This window comes from Zonotrichia albicollis, chromosome 4, assembly GCF_047830755.1.
Source record: "Zonotrichia albicollis isolate bZonAlb1 chromosome 4, bZonAlb1.hap1, whole genome shotgun sequence".
In the NCBI taxonomy this organism is placed as follows: Eukaryota; Metazoa; Chordata; class Aves; order Passeriformes; family Passerellidae; genus Zonotrichia; species Zonotrichia albicollis.
In genome coordinates, this window is record NC_133822.1 from 15,279,039 (window position 1) to 15,298,452 (window position 19,414).

A 19,414-nucleotide genomic window follows, 5' to 3' on the forward strand; every position below is an offset into this window, starting at 1 on the left:
AAGCCTGTGGGCCAGAATAAAGCTCTGGATCCAAACCAACTCCTTTCCTTCACCATTGCCTTAAAGCTTCTCTGCCAGAGGTAAAACCTGAGGAGCAGCCCCTGTTATGGGGGAAGATCCATCCCACCACCTCCAGAGCTCCTGCAGGCCTGGACCTGCCTCCAAAGCCCTCTGAGCTCAGCCTCAGCTCGCAATCTTATTCAGAACCTACCCGGAAGATGTCATCTTCAGAGGCAGCAGAAACAGCTTCCTTCATGGCCTTGTCCAGCTCCTCCTCAGCGGTCAGGTCTCCAGAAATGGCTCGTCGGATCTCGGGCCCGATGTCGTGCAGCGTGCGCAGCCCAGCCTGCAAGACAGCAAACTGTAGAGCTTCATATCTCCGAGTGGGCACAGGAGGGACAGCAGCACTGCCATTCCTTCCTCAACACTGTGGGGCTCCTCAGTCAGCACAGCACCCCCAGCTCCTGGAGAAACACCAGCAAACCCTGTTCTTGCATCTCCACCTCAGGGAGGGAGAAACTCTTGGCAATACAAACCAAGGAATGTTTGTTGCTCGTCCTTGGCTTCGTCACAGCAGGACATAGACATAAATCCACAGGCCTGACTAAGCAGGTCTGCGTGCTTTCAGCTCTGGGTTCTCAGATCCACAACCAGAAGCTCTAGAGCAACCACAGTTCCAGCTGAACCATGTACTTTGGTGCTTCAGAAAATCTCTTCTTTTTAATCAGCAGCTTAAATATGGATTTAACAACAAAGCTCCTGGCATTTGGACCTGCTAAGTCCTCAAACCCCTCACTGGCTGGAATCTGTTCCAAAGAGTCCATCCAGGGTGGTAAGCTGTGGATGTACTGAGGCCCTGTTCTGTGTTTGTGCCCACATCACAGCACTTTTCAGCTTGCTAAAACTCCAGAGCCACCCTTTTTTCTCAAAGTATCCTCGAGAGACATAAATAGTGCTGCTTGTACATTCAACAGGGTTTTGTCTTTCTGTCACACAGCCTGGTAATCTGCTGAGTGAACATGTATCACAGTGGGGAACAAATCCCAGTCCTTACAGTCCTTACTGTCCATTGGATGGCCTTGGCATCCATGTATGCTTTTTGCTTTTTAAGTGATTTTGTCTCCTGGAAACATGCACTCAGAATGGGTCAAATGTATGTGGGAGTAAGCAAATGTCTGTAGGACACTTCATACCAGTTCAAAGGATCCCAAATTTCAAATATTACTGGCAGATTGATAAATTATGATTATGCCTCACCTGTGCCTTTCAGAGCTAAGGGATTATGAGCCTGTGGTACACAGGTATTTATCCAAAAGGATTGGTGTGATAATTCAAGGAGTCTACGAACTCCTTTCCAGTAGGGATAGCCCATTGCCCATTGCAGCCCCCAGAATGGTTGGAGAGGGAGGTGGGACCACCTGTCTCTACTGTACCACCCCTGTCCGCTCGGGGCCCGCTTGTCACCTGTAAGGAGAGCGCGTTGCGCTGGGAGGGCTTCCCCACCAGCCCCTGCTCCTTGCGCTTCTTGAACTTCCTGAAATACTCCTGGATCAGGAAAGTGGCGTAGAACTTCCCCACGGTCACCTCATCATCTGCAAAGGGGGGAGTGAAAAAATAAATTAAATAAGCTGCTGATTTATTGCTGTATTTGCTTCCCCACCAGCCCCTGCTCTTTGTGCTTTTTGAACTTCCAGAAATCCTGGATCAAGAAAGAACTTCCCCACAGTCACCTCATCATCTGTGAAGAGCGGGGAGTGAAAAAATAAATTAAATAAGGAGCTGATTTATTGGTGTATTTGCTCATGTATTGCAGAAACACTGGGCACTGCAGTTCATCTCTGCTTTTTATGGCATCAGGATGCAGGGCTGAAGGAAAGGGTTGCTCTGCAGCCAGAGCTTGCTGTGAGCAGTCAGGAGCAGAGATGCAGGTGGCATTGGGGCAGACTGGCTCTGCTGGCACAGAGCCCCTGCAGCAGGAGCACATCTAACCTGGGCAGTCTCTGGTGTTGGTTAACCACAAAGGATTTCATTATAGCAGCAGCCTCCCAGTCTGGGTCAACACACGCTGCTGTCTTGTGACAGCCTGGGGTAAGATTTATTCACAGCCTCTGACTGATCATCCATCCCAGGCCTGACCCTTCTCTGCACTGGAATTCTGTCCCTTTGTGCCTAACATGGGTGTGAGCGAACAGAGGAGATCACCTCTCCCCTGGAAGGCAGTCACAGCTGTGTTCCCACACAACAAAAACTGTCAGCCAGCCAAAATGCGCGCTATGTTTTTCTCCAGGTAGCTCTCCTCCTTTCTGCAAGCCTACTGGAAATTTTAGAAGACATGGTCCACTGAGTTCAGAGCAGGCTGAGCAAGGCTCAGGACCTGGCTGCTGCTGTTGGCTGACTGCCACGGGCTGCTTTGTGCCCATGGGGCCACCTGGAAAGGCAGTGAATGCCACACTGGATGCCTATGCACCAACTCCTGTTTATGCACATTTTTCTCTTTCCCTGATTTCTCAGCAGTAAGAGCAGCATATTCATGTTAGTATAGAAGAGACCTCAGCCTGATTAAATACTGGCAGTTTTGAGAAGAAAGCCTGTCCCTCCTATTCCACCTGATGATCATGAGGTGCAGTAGGACAGGACAGGTGAGGGAAAAAACAGAGATATTCAGAGACAGGGACAAGATCCTGCACTCACCACCTGCAGGAGGCACCACCTGGTCCAGCAGCTTCATACTGGTGCGCTTCCAGATTTTCTTAATTATTGCTCTCAGCTCTTCGTTGGCCTGCTCCAGGTTACCTGCAGGGTGAAAATCATCAGAGACAGGAATTAAGCAGACCCTGCAGAGGAGCAATTTAATGTCTGGCATGGAAGTCTCAGGAGGTAAATATCAGAGTGTTTGCAGTAGTGGAAAGTTTTGGGCCAAGAGATGCTCTGACCATTCCTAAGGCTCCCTCACAGCAAGAAGTCTTCTTTCTAAATGTGCACAGTCATCTCTGGGTAGGGAGGTGACTTTCCCTCTAGATACCCATTTCCTCTCAAATCAGTCATCTTCAGTTTTATTTCTTGATTTATGTACATTCAAACCCCTCTCTTGTCTCTCTCTAGGTGTCTGAAACCAGTATCTTGTCCTCCTAAAGGTGTTTTTTCCTGCAGTTTTTCTTATTTCTCCCCAGCACTGAGGCTCCTGAGGGTGTTGCACAGGGCTCTGCATGGCAGTAGTTCTTGTAATAGGATGCAGTGAAGATAGGGACATGGAATAACTTGCTGAGGATGCAACACATGGACAGCATCAAAGGCAGAAATCTGACTCAGCAGGGCTAATTCCAAACTCCTGCCCTGACCACTTAAAAGATCCTGCTAGGGCAAGAAAGAAAGAAAGCAGTTTGAGGCTTAAGATGGTTTCCCAGAAGTTCACTGGCAATGACTCCAAGAGTTTGAGGCTCTCTCACACAGACAAGAAAACTGAATCCTTTTTGGGTCTTTGTTTCATAAGACACAAGATGTCTTACAGGGATTGTGGGTGGCTTTTTCCTCAGGAGAGTCTCTTGCACTACAGTCAAATTCTGTTTAGCACAATTTTAAAGGCCTTAATATAATTTTCATTTTGCCACTATTTTTTGGCTCAGCAGTGTACATCTGGCACTGTAAGGCAGAGTTCTGCTGGGCACTGCTTCCCCATGTCTGAAATGAAATGCAGCCACTCCTGAGGCAGAGGTGTTTAGCTGTGAATCACAGACCTACACTCCCTTTCAATGCATCTCATTAATACCTGAAGCCAGATTTTGACTCAGGACCAATATCTTTCATTACAGCAGGTGACAGAGAGCAACAAAGAGGACAAGCTGAGCCCCAAATCTTGTGTGCTTTCCTCAAATATACCCGCTGTCTATGCAAAGCTATTAACAGTCCCTTTACTCCTCATCTCTCTTTACAGCACCACTGTTACTATAATGTAATGTTCACTCATGCTAATGGAAGCACAGGAGGAGTTTTTGTGAGATGAGACCCTCAAGTCCAAGTTCTTTTTTCTCCCTTGGACTGGAAGATCAGTGGCAACAGCAGTCAAGAAGTGGCTCAGCTCTGCAGACAGGGTACAAAAAGGAGGCTTCTTTGCCCTTCTCCTAATTGCTGTATGAGCAGACATTGATCTAAAACTTTAAACTTTCAGACCACTGTGAAGAATGTGATCAGTAATTTGAGATGATAATACAGGAAGCACCAACTTCCTAGGCAGTGGGAAACACTGTGCTTTCCCAGAAGATATTATTCCTCCAAAACTCTTTACATAGCTATTTGTCCCACGTGCTGCATATGAGTAATTTGGATCATTTGAAACCAGTTGGACACCTTGGCATGAACACCTTTGTATCATTCTAAACAAGATGTCCCTGTTGGTTTATTCCAACTCAGGACATGAACACCTTTGTATCCCTGCAGTGGGCAAGCTTCTCACCTTCTGTCTTGATCCTCAGTGCTGTTCTGACCAGTGCAAAGAGGGTGGCATTGAACATGACGGTCCCATCGCTGTTCAGTGGCATATTCATGGAGACAAGGCGCTGTGGGGTGAAGAGAGGAAAGACAACAATTACTGCCACACATGGACTGAAGCATGCCCCTCCTCATATCCTCCTGACGCCCTCCAGACCTGCCATCCCTCTCATGCGAATATCCATGGCCTGTGGATTAGTTCCACAACGAGAATGCCCCGTTATTTCTACCTCTCCTAATCTGTCTGGAGATGGGTGTTTGACAGTACAAGCAGAGGTGTGGTTTTGGTACTTGAGAGCTGAATTTAGCAAAGATGTGCTCTCCTAACCAGACAAAAGGCTGATGGCCCTGAGTAGTGCACAACCCTCCAGCCCTGGACTGGGTGGTTGGAGCCCAGAGGAGCTGGTAATAGGCACAGGGCACCCCAGGGGCTGTTCAGACATGCTGTTTGTTGCTGGCTCTGCCTGGTGGGCTGTGATGTGCCCAGTGAGTGAGGCAGGGTCAGCTGGAAAATGCCACGGCAGGCTGGTGAGTGTAAAACAACTGGCCTGGTGCAAGGCAGCCCTGCCCAGCACGGAGGCTGGAATTAGAGGGCTTTAAGGTGCCTTTCAGGGCAAACCATTGTGTATTCTCTGTCTGGTGCTCTGGTTTAGCTGCTGTGAGCACAGGCTCCCAGAGCAGCAGTGCCTTACTTTGCAAGCCACCCGGTGAGGGCAGAGCTTCCCGAAGCCCAGCGGGGGCTGGATCCGCCGCAGCAGCGTCACCACGTCCAGGTGCTTGATCCGTCCCCTGAGAAGAGAGCACAGGGAGGGCTGTGTGAGACACAGCTGCTCACTTGGAAAGTTTAAAAAAAAGTATTAAACCTTAACAAAAACACAACAAAGGACTACATGAGGAAAAAGCTGCAGCACTGGGAACTGCTCCTCATGCATACCATGTGGCTAGTTCATCTTCAAGATGGATGCTCAGTCTTTTATACCTCTGGGGGGTTGCATCAGCCAGCCCTGGCCCCTCCCAAAGTCTGTCAGTCAGCTCTTCTTTGCCATTTATCAGTGGAAACTGCTTTCTTGTAACTGGATTGAGGGTCAGGTGTTGCCATTCCACACCCTCTAAGCACCAAGCTTTTCCATTCCCACCTGCCCCAGGTAAGGGACACAGGAACCGATAATTTGGGATTCTCTTCCCATCATTAACCTGCTCAAAACAAATATCTGCTATTTACTTGTTGGGCTGAGGCCTGTAGCAGGCAGAGAGGTGTAAATGGTTTATTTCTTTGTGGTTTACTTCCCATGTAAATAGCCCCAAGGCACTGCCTTTTAATACTTGTTTATGCTTTGGGCTGTTTTGTGAGCACAAAACAAAGCACTGAACTTCCTTCACAGCAGCAGTTGGGTTTCTCTTAAGTTTGGTAAATGGCATCTCAAAAGAAGAATTCTCTCGGGGAGGGAGGAAAGTTAGCAGAGCCAGAGGAGGGGCATGGGACATGGATGGGGAAGAGGAATGAAAGAGATTCCCATTTACAAACAGGGAGGAGCAAGATGCCATCTCAAGTGAGTGGCTATCCATCATATGCCTTCAGCCACTGCAGTCTGGCCTTCAAGGAAGCACACACAGTAGCATCTGTTTTGTTAACAAATGATGTATTGATTACAAGTCTGTGCTTATTCCCCATCCATATTAAAAGTTCCCAGCCCAGGAAGTCACCATGAAGGTGAAGTGTTTAAATTCATGTGTCACTCTCATAATGTGACACACCCTCATGTATGGCAGAACCTAAACCCAGACTAATCTCAACACTTTGTCTCCTAAAGAGATCTGCTTTCAGTTTACACCCAAATCTCTCTCCATGGCTTTTGCATTATGAAGGGAGCTTTGCAATTACAATTGTCAACTGTACAGTAATGCCACAGGGATCTAGATGCACTTTAAGCCTAAGCATGTGTCAAACAGAGCATAGAATACTGAATGCCAGTTAAGCCCTCATGTGAGTTGTTGTGGTGTAACTTTATATCCCTGCAAGTCTGCTCTTGTGAATAACCCTGCAGACAATGTAATGCAGCTATGTCAATGTACAGGCTGTGGTGGGCATATATGACATAGGAAAAAACAGACTTGAGCAGGGCAGCTCTGCTGTGAGTACAAAGTCAAGCAGAAGAGTCACAGCTCAGTATCACAAACAAATACATCAATAATCCAACCCCCTAATCTCTTTTTCTCAGTCTCCTGCTCCCCTAAGTCTATATCTCCCTGTCAGAAAGTAAAGCAATGGCCTGACAGGGAACACTGCAGCCTAAATGCTGAGATTTCTGTGAGTATCTTTGCACTTTGGGCTTATGGATTCACCAGCAGTACCTGGTGGTGATATCAATTTTAGGAGTTTCATACCAAAAAAAAAAGAAAAAGTGTTCCTGCAGGAGGAACATGGCACTTACTGCACTGAGTCTAGAGAACAGAAAATAATGGGCCTGTTCTCGGAGGAGCTCTGATATTCAGCCTGGGTTACTTACTTAGCTTCAGGGTCATACTCTGCCCAGATCCTTTTAAACTCATCCAGGTGGTGTGGTCCTAAAATGGACCAGTCCCGTGTCAGGTAATCGAAGTTATCCATTATAACAGCTACAAAAAGATTGATGATCTGCAAACAAGGACAGAGATGATGTGATGGATGAGCAAGGAACAGTACATTTTACCAAGTTCTCCATTTAAGGTCTGGATTTGGACTCACAAAACTAGGAGGCCATTTGGGTTAGCTTCTTTATTCCCCCATCCCAGTTTAAATGGGAAGAGCCCAAAGGTGGAATATCCTCAGCTGGTTACATTTTCCTCCTCCCTACTAAATGGATGAGGCACACATTGGCTGAATTATTATTTGTGCTGTTGTGGCGTTTTATTTACCTGTGTCTTTGCCTGGCAGAATGAGGTGGGATTTATCTTTGACAGGCAGTGGGGCTGAGATAAAAGTCCTTTCTTCTGGCCCCAGGCCAAAATTTTAGAAATGCTGCTGCTGTTCACTGGGAGGGTTTTGGGCACTGCTGCCAGCTGCAGAGCGTGTGCTGTTGCTCTGAGCAGTGCTGCACTGCCAACACGGAGCAGATGCAAGTGGGATATGTGTATTCTCACAGTCATTGCTGCTGGCAGCGGAGGAAAAACCTGCTCAGCAGCCAGAAGGAAGGTAGGAGGGAAGGTGGGAAGTGTGGCTGAGGCGTTGCTAGCCTCAGCACAGCCCACAACAGACTAATTTGGTTTTCTCCTTTAGGGGGAGGGGGGAAGAACACTCCTTTTCCATGCACAAAAGACAGGGATTGGAAGCAGAGCATCCCCCAGAGCTGGAGGGAAGCAGGGGAGGCATGCTGTCACTGAAAGGGCTCTGCTGGGAAAGACCCATGGGGAGGTTTGAGATCATTCTTGTGCATTGCTGCTCTGGGGAAGCAGAGGCTGAGGCTGCCAGGGAGGTCTGTGCTGGGCACTCACCAGGAAGGCACAGAGCATGTAGAAGCTGATGAAGTAGAAGACGGCGAAGCTGCTGCCGCATGAGTGATCGGCCTCCGTGGAGTTGGCCGGCTCCGACTCCGGGTCACACTTCTTGTCAGGGAGACATGCCAGCATGATTTCCTGCCAGGCCTCACCTGTGGCACACCTGGGCAAGGCAGAGGGCAGGGGAGACAGCAGTGACCTTGGATGTGACAGAGCACATTAGCAACCTGTTCCTGATCCCATGAACATTAATGAGAGATTTGCCACTGAGGTCAATTAAGAGCAAGTTAGGCTGATGGCTTTGACATCCCCTGGCATACCCTGCTCTGTCACTGTCTTATTTTTTGGAAAAATCCCTTCATCAGGATTTCTTCTCCTGGGAAGCTGAGAAGCTTCAGAGAAAAATGAAAACAATAATTATCTGATTGCTTCTCCTGTGTTTGGCTGCTTTGGAATGTGGTTGGAGATGGTTCATCAACAGGTGAATTGTTTTTACTTAATGACCAATCACAATCAGGCTGTGTCAGACTCTGAGGAGTCAGTCACGAGTTTTCATTATCATTCTTGGTAACCTTCTATCTGTATCCTTTCTCTATTCTTTAGTATAGTTTTAGTACAGCATAATATAATATAATATAATATAATATAATATAATATAATATAATATAATATAATATAATATAATATAATATAATATAATAATAAATTAGCCTTCTAAGAACATAGAATCAGATTCATCATTTCCTTCCTTCCATGGGGGACCCCTAAAATACCACACTGCTCCTCTATTTGGTTTTGTTGCCATCATCAGTTTATCATTTCTGACTGGCTTTGGCTGCTGTGGGTACGGAGCTCTCAATTCCAAGCAGAATCATGGAGATATGTGTGACATGGCTGTGGATTTAATGTAAAGAAGTCCTTCAAAATCATGACAGTGTTGAATTTGTGCCAACCTCCCACCCCTTCAGCACCCTCCCTGGCCCCAGCTGGAGTGGGATGATGTCCTAAGCTGAGCTGGCCATGGCCATGTCTAAGCACAAGTTCATTGTGTCCCTTTCCCTGCTGGAATTCACACTGGCCAGATTTGAACCAAAGAAGGTTTTGATGCATATCAACTTTTGAAAGCACTGAAAACTGGCTTCTTTCCTTCTGTGTAGGAAGACTTGTGTCCCTCCCCAGCACTGAGCATAACCAGGGTGAGCTGCTGGGCTACAAGAGACTTAATGCACTGCTCCTTCCATCTGACATAATTGCGGGCTCCCCCACTGAAGGACAACATGTTACCACTCACCTTGGGAACATGACACGGCAGGAGGAGATAATCTGTGCCCGAGAGCAGAGGAATGGTGCTCCCAGGCTGACACGATGCAGAGCTGTCGTGTACCCACCTGAAAAGCAGCAGCACTGCCTGGGGGAAGGTCTGGAAGTTGTTGTTGCGGTTGATTTCGGTGGTGTCGTTCAGCGCAATTTTACCAAACACCTGGCAGAAAGCAGAGGTCTTTTCAGATTAGCCCTGCAAAATCCCCAAACCTCTTGTCACCTGTGGCTCTTGGCCTCACCCTGACTCTGATATTTAATGGAATCTGATCTTCTATTAAAATAATTTTTTCTGTGTCTTTCATATTGTTGTTGCTTCTCTGGCTTCTGCTTTATAACCAGAAAAGCACTAATTTTGCAATAAGAAGCATCTTGTGTCAAAACAAGGTGTCCTTCCTTATTCAGACACTGAATACATGATGTGGGGCCTTGTTTTAACAGGCACTCAATTGGGGAGGGAGTCCAGCTGAAATAAATCAGTAACAGAGAAGAAAAGGCTCCTTCTTTCATTGCTTATCTATCATTGTCAGGACAAAATGACAGCAAAGGACCAGCAGCTGCAAAGCCTTGAGCTTCCAGCTTTCTGGGGGGCCTTGGATCTTCATAAAACCATATAAATACATTGCCTTGGGTCTGCAATTGTCCAAATGCCTGCCCTTCTATAGTCATGCCTGTCTCCAGCAGGTGTTTCTGGGGTCCTCCCAGATTGCAGCAGCATGAAGATGATGACCAGATCTGCCCAGACGAGGATGCCCTAGAGCTTCCTCCCATGCCACACCAACCAAGCCTGCAGCCATCATCAAACCTTTTAAAGGGCCCTGTCTTTGAGTGTGAAGCCCCCAGTGCAGCAGTTTCAGGCTTTTTTAAGAAGCCTTGGATAGCTGTGGTACTTTCAGGCAGTGAGACTGAGAGCTTAAACAAACCTTGTGTGGCAGAAAGGCCTCTACACAGCATAGTCAGGACTATTTATTCCCCACTGATAACAACGTGGCAGAGATCTCAGGGGCTGAGAGCTGTAATCTCTCTGTAGCCAAAACAAGCAGCAGGAACAGAGCAGCTCTGAGAGAACACCCAGCTTATTTTCAAGGAAATGTCACTGATAATTAGCCCCCCAGAGAAACAGTGACATGGAGAGGAGCATACGGACAATGGTGGGATGGCTTTGCCAGACGGGAGGGAGGGAGGGTCAGCACATGGCAGTTTTCCTCAGGGGTTCCTCATGGATGCAGGGGAACTTCTCCTGCCTGGCCAGCCCCACACCACAGGTGGCTCTGACTGCCCCATTGCACTGAGCTTGAGCTGAGGCAGCCCATATTTATAATTTCAGGCAAATGTAGATAAGGGAGCTCCCCATGATCCACCCTACAGCTTCCCTCAGACAGGAGGCAGCAGCTGCTGTGGGTGTTTTGCATTAGGCACCTGGGAGGAGCTGCAAGTGTGGGTTCCTCCCTCACAGCCTCTCCAATCTGTGCCTCCTGGGCCATCCTAGAGCAGCTCCATCCATCAGCATCAACCTGGATGTTTTCCACTTGAGCACATTAGGTAGTGAGGCTTGAATGTTGTTACGCTCCAGGTTGTGGCAGTAGCTGACATAAAGTAGTAGGTCTCCTTTATATGGGAAATTCTGATGTTTTTATCAGTTCTGGGACATCCAGTCTTTCATGGTAGCTGCTTGATTGGAGTGAGGGATGATTTTCCTTCCTATGTGCCCCTGTGTGTGAGGGAACTCTGTGTGTCAGCACGTTCAAGAGAGCTGCACGCAAAATGTCTGAGATGCCATTTGGACAAAAAGTGATAATCACAGGTCTATGGGCTCTGGGCAAACAGGGAAAATTAAAAAAGTTGGTTTTCTTATTGGAAGACATGAGAGCACAAAGCAACCTAGTAATCTAGATCAATGTGAAAGGCAGATGTATGATCTTCAGGCTGCTGAGATGATTTAAACAGAGGCTTGAATGTAAACCAAGGGTTAAATAGGTAACTTAGAACTAGCTGAAAGAAAAAGGAGTAGAATTAGAGAATAAAGCATCTGGCCCTGGCAGTGCCCTGACCACTATAGACCCCATCTTTGTGGGTGCTTGGAAGTAATTTATAATGCTTTGTACAGTGATGTAATACCAGCTTAATACTCTGAAGTGATTTTCTGTATAGCACAGGTAATTCTTTAAGATCTTGGCCATCTTAGGTATTAAAGGTAAAACTGGCAAGTTTACAGTATGAGCTTAGCAGAATAAATGACAGCTGTGATTACTGGGGCTATTGAGATAACCTGTGATAATTCAAGAAAACATTAATTTTATCTTTCACAGTGGGGCAGTGTAGATGGAGTTTGTGAAAACATGTGATTATAATAACAGGAAACAAATTAAAACAAGGCCAGAGAGGTCAGATGAATTTCATTACAAATTCTGTTGCCATTGTGAAACCAAGAAGCCTGTCATGTTTGCAGACCTCTGGAAGCAATTATGCCATGCCTTTCCATACTGTGGCCTCTGATCCCGGATGGCTGACTTGTCTGAGAACTTGGATTAACATGGAAGGGGAAAGTGAAGCTTAGCTTGAAAAGCAGCACTGCAAATGAGGCTGGGACAGTCACAGGCTGTGCCTGTATCCTGTGCTATCTTCAATGGTGTCTGTGCAACATCAGTTCCCTGCACAGGTGAATGCTCAGGATGATTCCAAGCACATTTTGCAGAATGAGTAAGATGTTGTGTTGATGTGAGTGTTGGTACATTGGGTCTGATCCCATATTTACCTTCATGGGTGTAGATCAGAGCTGCTCTTTACAACTCAGTGGAAGTTGTGCCAGTGTGAAAGAGATGCAAGAGAACATTTTGGTTTGCTCAGTGCAGCATGGCCATAAGCCCACTTAAAAAACTGTTTTGGACCAACAAGCAAGGCAGTAAATCTTTGTGGATATTCCTTCAAGAATGTGGAGGGCAGGCATGGTCCTTTTACTGTTTGCATATTGTGTTCTGCCCTTAAATGGGTCAATTCTTTTATTTGCTTGCTTTTTTTTCTGGATCATGTTGTAGGTACCCAGTCAGACAATGTTCTCCAGCCAAGGTTAGCTTCCATCTCACCTTACTGTGTGAGAACATTGCTGTAAGCCCCCACAACCGCACACTGATCTAGTTACCCTGTAATGCTGTTCCCATGCTCTAGCAGAACACAGACACACCCGAGCTCTTTAAGCCTCACTTACCTGCATCCCAATCACAGCGTAGATGAAGAATAACATCACTATCAAAAGAGCCACGTAGGGGAGAGCCTGGAAACGAAAGAAGAAAAGAGAGGGCTGTGTTTCTGCTTGGCTCGTGCGGCTGGCTTTGGGACAGGGCGCGGCTGTCCCAGCGTGGCTCTGTAGTGCGGGCAGTAGCCACTAGATGCCTCTGCAAGCCCGCGCTTGGCTTGCCCGCCCAGCCCAGCCCCGCGGGCTCGGCTCTGAGCCATGGGGGATGGATGGATGCATGGATGGATGGATGGAGCTCCCCTGCCTTCCCGCCCTTGACCGAGCCAGGAAAGAGGGAAAACCAGTGTCTACACCTGCTTACCAGGAGGAGAAAGCTCCCACAGCCAGCACTACTCTGGCACTAATGGCAGTGTGATATTTCCCTGTATCCAGAATGGTGAAATAAAAGATGCTACAGCTCCTGGAATCTTAATTCAAGGCTTCTGCTGCAATGGCTGGTACCACCCTAAGTAGCTAAAGCAGCATCAGCACCTTCCTGTTGGGTGTTAGGTGTCCCTGATGTTGTGTGGCATTCACCGAGTGTCAGTGATCAGCTGCTGGAGAGGAAATGCAGAGCCCTGAAAAGCAGAGCTGCCTCCCAGGGAAGGGGTCAGTGCAGTCAGCCAAGTGCTGAGTGCTCCCAGTTCCCTCCACCACTGACAGAAATCAAGGGCTTGGGACTTCCTGGGCTCAGGCTTTTGAGCAGGAATCTTTTGAAATATCTAGCGCTCAGAGCAGAGGCTTTCAGAATTTGATTCAGAGGAAATGGGTGGACACATTCACTCTGAAAATGTGAGCACAGTCCCTGATCTAGATTTTGAACATCCAATTTCACATAATATAGCGAGCCTACAACATTATCAGAGGGCTGCAGCACCTCTGCTATGGAGACAGGCTGAGAGAGTTGGGGTTGTCCAGCCTGGAGAAGGCTCCAGAGAGATTCTAGAATACCTTCCAATACCTAAAGGGGGCCTACAATAAAGACATAGAGGGTTTTTTTCAAGGGCATGCAGTGATAGGAAAAGGGGTGATGGTTTTATACTGACAGAGGGCAGGTTTGGATTAAATATTAGGAAGAAATTATTTACTATATGGGTGGGTGAGACATGAACAGGTTGCCCAGAGAAGCTGTTGCTGTCCCATCTCTGGGAGTGTTCAAGGCCAGGTTGGATGGAGCTCTGAACAACCTGGTCTAGTGGAAGGTGTCTCTGCCCATGTCAGAGTTGTTGGAACTAGGTGATCTTTAAGGTCCCTTCCAACCCAAAGCCTTCTGTAACCCTAAATTCAACACAACTGAATCCTGCAGGAAAAAACGACAGAATATTTTCACTGACCACCATGGAAATTTGACTAAGATCTGCATAAATCATCTCAAAGAGATCAGAATATCATTAAAATGGCAAAAAAAAAAAAAATCCTTTAGACAATGTCTGTAATCATCACCTTGGATCTCAGGACAGATTCCTTTGGCTTTTTAGGGAGCCAGACAAATTGGTATGTTTACCTCACAATGCCACTGAAGAGACCACCAGCTCAGAACTGGGCTCCAAACATTTTGTGATGATTTAGTTGGGACTTGATACACACAATACTTAAGAGCTCCTGGGGTAATGTCCAGACAGGACCTGAGGCGTATAACCTTAACAGTATTTCTAAGGTATATAACCTTAACTGTTTTCTGACAGTACTGCTATTTTCCCCATCCATATGGGGGTGGGAAAGTGTCTTCTGTCCTGTCTGCCCCTTCACTTCCTTTTCATGTTCTGCTTTTTCTGTTCTACTTACTAACGCACCTTCCTGCTCATCCCTGCCTCCTGTTCCCCATGGCTCCTTCAGCTTCCCATATTCTCCATTTCTGTCTCTGTCCTCTCTGGCTCTGTCCTTCCTTGGCGTTCCCACTTTGTCCTTGTCATTCCCACGGCCCTGCCGTGCCCTCAGCACCCTCTCACTTCCTCCTCCTCCTCCCACTCCCCAGGCTGACCCTGTTGCTGTCTCTGCAGACAGCAGGAAACCCCGCCGAGCATTTTCCCACCGCTCTGACCGGTGCCCCAGCTCCTACGTCAGCGCTTCATGCCATGCCCAGGGCACGTGGAGGCGACCATGGGATCTCACTCCATGGGTTCCTTTCTTGCTGGGCTGCCCTGTGTGAGCAGAGATGCTTCCTGGAAGCATGTGGGGACACTGGAGAGCCCATGCCAAAGTCTGCTGGGATCCCACATTCTGACGGTGGGAGCGGCACAGTGGCTATTCTTAGCTGCCAAAGAGCCTCCCGGTAGTTGCAAGAGGAGGAGCTTGGAGCAGAGAATTCCATGTTATAAATGGCTAAAGGCTTTCAAGGGAAAAGGCACTTGCTTGCAATGCTGCCTGTTTTTTCCCCCTCCCCTGCTGTGGAAGATCCCTCCCTCCATCCTTTCTCCCACCACCCCACAGCCCTGCCTGAAGTGACTCTGCAGTTGAAGAGGCCTGGAGGTCACTGCAGGGAAGTTCCAGGTGCTCCTTTCCCATCCATCTCCTCCTCTCCAGCCATGGGCTGTGACAAGTTCAGCTCAGGGCAAGCTCTTGCCAAAGAGGCTGCAGGGGCACAGGGCAAGGGGAGGAGAGGCAGGAGCTGGAAAGTGTGACTCTGTGCCCTGCACCAGGGCTGGCTGAGCTGTGCCAAGGGAATCTCATTCCTACGCATGCAAACAAAATGGTTCCCAGTGGCATTGCTCAAATAACAACCTGGAAGTTGGCAACTCTGCAAGCAATGGAAAAAGTCACTGTGGTGTGGATGTGCCAGAAACCTGCTGTGCAGGGTTAGGTCCCCTGGCAGTCAAGGACTGGGCAAAATGAGTCCTTTGCATCAGCCTGGTGGGCTGGCTACTGGGACCACTGAGAGCTGCACTGGAATAACCCCGTGCTGGTCCCTGGTGTGCACGTGTGCTGCCTCTGCTGAGAAGAGACAGAAGCTGCAATGAGCTGCAGCACTGCAGGCTTTGGTTCCAGCTTGTGTTGTCCCTGGTGAGGTTTAAGTTTTAAAGTATGGGTCAATTCCTTTTCCATGTGAGTCAATACCAAAGCTATTGACCATTTACAGCCTCAGTGTGAGGGCTGTGTAGGTGCTGTTTCAAGGCTCGTGTGTTGCACAAGTTACTCTTTCATGTTTTTACCCAGTGGTGTGTTCTGCATATTTGCTCATGTTTAGACCACCATTTGTATTCCTGTGCTGTTTCCCTGCTGATTCCTTTGGATAAGCCCCAGCTAACATCCAGGTTGTGTTGGTCCAGTAAATCCAGGTCAAGTACTTTTAGAATGCAGGAATATGCCATGCTTCATCTCTATCATTTTACTATATGTGGCTAGGTTTTTTCCTGCAAATAACTTTAACAATACACTATTACAAACTACAACAATAACCTTTGTTTTCCTCCAAAGCTGATGATTCTTATCCAGTCTGATAGTCTTCACTTACTCCTATCTACTCTGGAACTTTACCTAGCACTGAAATGCAACCTGTCTCCAGAGAAAAAAGCAGCAGCAACTTAATAACTTGGCATTGTTACCAGCTCAAAAGAGTAGGGCTAAAAAGGTGAATTCTTCCTGGATGAAAGTATGGAGGCCACACACCTCTAATACTCACTGGAAATCCTCAAAACAAGGCTTAAACTTAATTGAGACACGGGCCTTCCCCCCATAGCTGTGTATTTCACTTAGAGTTACACATATGAAACACAGCTCAAATAAGGAAAAAAAAAAAGAGATGGAAGGGTTACAGACAGGCAGTAATTGAGTTGAACTGAACTATTAAGGCTGTTCAGGAGGGTCTCAAGCAATTCCTCATGCTTTGAAGATGAAACTCACACCCAGGCAGTCACTGTCTGAGTTCCATTTGCTTGACTCATTTGTGCCACCTCTCCGTGGGCACCTTTGAGCTCAGGCACTGGGGTGAAACCTCTCCCTCTCCCCGAGAGGCCACTGAGGGAGATCAAAAGGAGTGGGGCCTTTCTTAGAGAAAAGTGAAGGAATACCTGGAAGGACTTGATGAAGGTCCACAGCAGGGTCCGGATGCCCTCCCCTCGGCTCAGGAGCTTCACGAGGCGCATCACGCGGAAGAGTCGGAAGAAGGTGATTGAGATGCGAGAGTTTTCCTCTGCGTTCTGGAAGCCATTGGCACAGAGGCAGGAGTTACAACAGCATGAGAGCAACCAGGGCCCTGGGCCACAGAGGAGCCTACGCCGAGGGTTCACTGCACTGTTCCTTGTCCTGCCACTGCTCCCTGGGCTTCCACTCCCTTCGCCCCAGGGACAGCCGAGGCTGCTCCGGCCTGCCCCGTCTCCGATGGTGGTGAGGCTGCTCTAGGGGGCCTCTCAAGGCCATCAGCCTCTCCCCTCAGTTTGTCTGGGCTTTCTGATTAGGGATAGGATATGCTCATACCCTCCAATATATCTCCTCACATCAGAAAGAGGCAATTCCCCTTTGACCTTGCACTGGAGGAGAAAGACACTTTCCCTTTTGGCCTGCCTTGAGTGTTTCACCCCAGTGGGTGTCTCAGCCAGCAGTTCTGCTGAATCTGGTGTCAGGCACCAGCCATGTTCTGCTTGCTCTGCTGGGAAACAGGAGCAGGTCCCAGATTTGCCCCTGGCTGCAAAACCCCACAGGGACACCCCAAGGTGTGTGCTGTGTCACTGGCACCACTGCCAGCCTGGCTGTCCCTGTGCTCCTGTGGGCTGGCCTCTGGTCACTCTCTCCCACTGCTGGGCCTTCCTCATTTCTCATGACCCCTTTGTATTTCCCACAGTCTGAGCACTGACTTCTGTTTTTCTAAAAACATTTTATTTTGGCTTCTCTGCTACTGTTCGAGCGTGGAGTATTTTAAAATAGTCTTTCTTCTGGCCTGTTTTTTCTCACAGCATCTGCTTTGTCCCTAAAGCATTTTCCCCTGGGGTTGTAACCAGCTCTGATGTTCCTCAGCCTTCACATGTGTGAAGGCAACATCCATCTGAAGGCTGCCGCAGCAGCAGGCTCACCTGGCCTTGGCACAGGACTTGCTGCCTAGCTCAAGGGCACAGCAAATGCCAAGTTTTCCAGTTTATTAACCCCCTAAAATACTGTGCCAAGCCTGTGGAGCTGGTGCCTTCCGGTAGCAGCACTGTGGGAATGTGACCTCCTGTCACAGTGGAGATAACACTGTCACCCTGCCACTTGACCTGCTGTGAGCACAGTGCGTGGAAACCCCCTCTCTGTCCCCACCCAGGCTGCAAAGACTGCAGTTGGAGTCTAAACACCACCAAAAGAGCAACATTTAGGAGGAAGAAACAGTGCAGATCACCCCTGCTGTTAACTACTCACCACTGTGTAAACCAAGAGAGAACAGACCCTTTGGATTTCCTGTCACTGGGCAGTGAAAACAGCAGCCTGTCTGCTTCTGATAAAAGCCAAGGCACAGGAGCAGCCTGGGTGGATGCTCCTGGGATGAAATGCCCAGATGCAGATGTGCACCTGGGTGTGCCCCTGTTTCTGAGCTGATGGATGCTCAGCTCTGTTCCTGTCCCTAGGCAGGGGCTGTAGCTGGGTGCTGGGTGTGACCCCTGCTCGCACAGACAGCACCATGTGCAGCAGATCAGGATTGCACCCAGCTGCAATCTGTCTGTCTGTCTGTGGTGTGTCTGTCACCAGGTAACTTCCTCCAGGCTGTACCAAAGGCTGGCACTGGCTAACCATGGAGTAACTGGGTGAAAAAGATTAGGGAAACAGGCTGTGTTACAAAAAGCCTGAGTGCTCCCTACACCTCACATCACCCTTGTTTGATTACTTGGACATCAGGCTGTGGCCTTCAGCAGATTGGAGGGAATTGCCCTGAGGTGAAGAAGGGAATGTGGCCTCCAAGGAATCAAAAATCACTGGCACTGAATACTGTCAGTGCTACAGTCCCAGAGGGATTACTGTAAGGTCAAATACCTCTTCCAGTCCTGTAGAAGCCAAGCTCTAATACCATCTAAAACAGCTGAGGTAGCAATCTAGAGGTTGTATGGACAGCAATCATGCTGTGGTTGTGACTAAAAAAACAGAGTTTTCTTATTCTACCTGCTGTTCTTCTGGTCAGCTTGGCTCTTTAGGTGGCAGCAAGTTGGGACATGGGTCTGGACAGAGGTTTTAGTATTCCTTTGTCCTTCCTTGCTGAGAGGAGGCAGCTACTGTAGGCAGAAGTTTATCTCTGCCCTTCTAGTGTCCTGGAGAAGGCAAAGTCTCAGCAGCAGATAAAATAGAACAAATCCCTCCCTGACGCAAATGTGCAACTTACTGGCATCAAACCACTTAGCCAAAAACTCAGCCATGCCTCAGAAGATTACAGTCATTTCAAAACTGGGTGGCTGTAGATTAGCTGATGCTTGAGTAGCCCTGCTCTCTTCCTCCTGGCTTTCATCCAGCTTTTTGAAGGCACATCCTTGCCAGAGGAGGGAGGTTCTGCAACGTGGCAATCCAGAAACTGGAGCTCTCTGGGGGTGATGTGGGACCTGCCTTGCACACCAAGGCAGCAGAGTTTTGTGCACCATTGCACCAGTTACTCTTTTTTTGTGCAAAATACAAAATCAAATGTTATAATGAATCACCTAATTGAAGAGGAGCTTCAGAGGCCCAACTCTTTCTTTTCTGAAGTCACACTGCAAAGTCATTCAGTGTCACATTGACAGTGACACAGGGACATTGTGGCTAGCAAGAAATCTTACCAGGTCCAGTTCTCTCTTGGTGGTTCATTAGAAGGCAGAACAACAGTTAACTTGACCAAAGGAAAGCTCAGGATGCACAAGAGATACACATGTGCAGCATATTCACAGCTCATGTGAACACCAGACTCACACCAATACATGACATGGCAGCTTCATGCACAAATAACTAGGCTGGGCTTGGAGAGAGAACTTGTGATCA

General features: G+C 48.1%; 1 protein-coding gene across 8 annotated transcripts in view; it reads right to left on the reverse strand.

The window, feature by feature from the left end:
• Positions 1 to 19,414, reverse strand: part of CACNA1C (calcium voltage-gated channel subunit alpha1 C) — a 451,825-nt gene that overhangs the window by 15,724 nt on the left and 416,687 nt on the right. For 5 of the 8 annotated variants that reach the window (XM_074540180.1, XM_074540179.1, XM_074540178.1 and 2 more), the window contains 10 exons: positions 16,516 to 16,644; positions 12,482 to 12,547; positions 9,348 to 9,439; positions 7,957 to 8,122; positions 6,993 to 7,120; positions 5,178 to 5,274; positions 4,451 to 4,553; positions 2,692 to 2,793; positions 1,465 to 1,592; positions 212 to 346 (listed from right to left, as the gene is read on the reverse strand). In XM_074540180.1, the coding sequence (XP_074396281.1) occupies positions 212 to 346; positions 1,465 to 1,592; positions 2,692 to 2,793; positions 4,451 to 4,553; positions 5,178 to 5,274; positions 6,993 to 7,120; positions 7,957 to 8,122; positions 9,348 to 9,439; positions 12,482 to 12,547; positions 16,516 to 16,644 (1,146 nt within the window). Of the gene's footprint in view, positions 1 to 211; positions 362 to 1,464; positions 1,593 to 2,691; positions 2,794 to 4,450; positions 4,554 to 5,177; positions 5,275 to 6,992; positions 7,121 to 7,956; positions 8,123 to 9,347; positions 9,440 to 12,481; positions 12,548 to 16,515; positions 16,645 to 19,414 lie in introns of all 8 variants that reach the window. The other 3 variants (XM_074540173.1, XM_074540176.1, XM_074540174.1) reach the window with 1 other exon arrangement.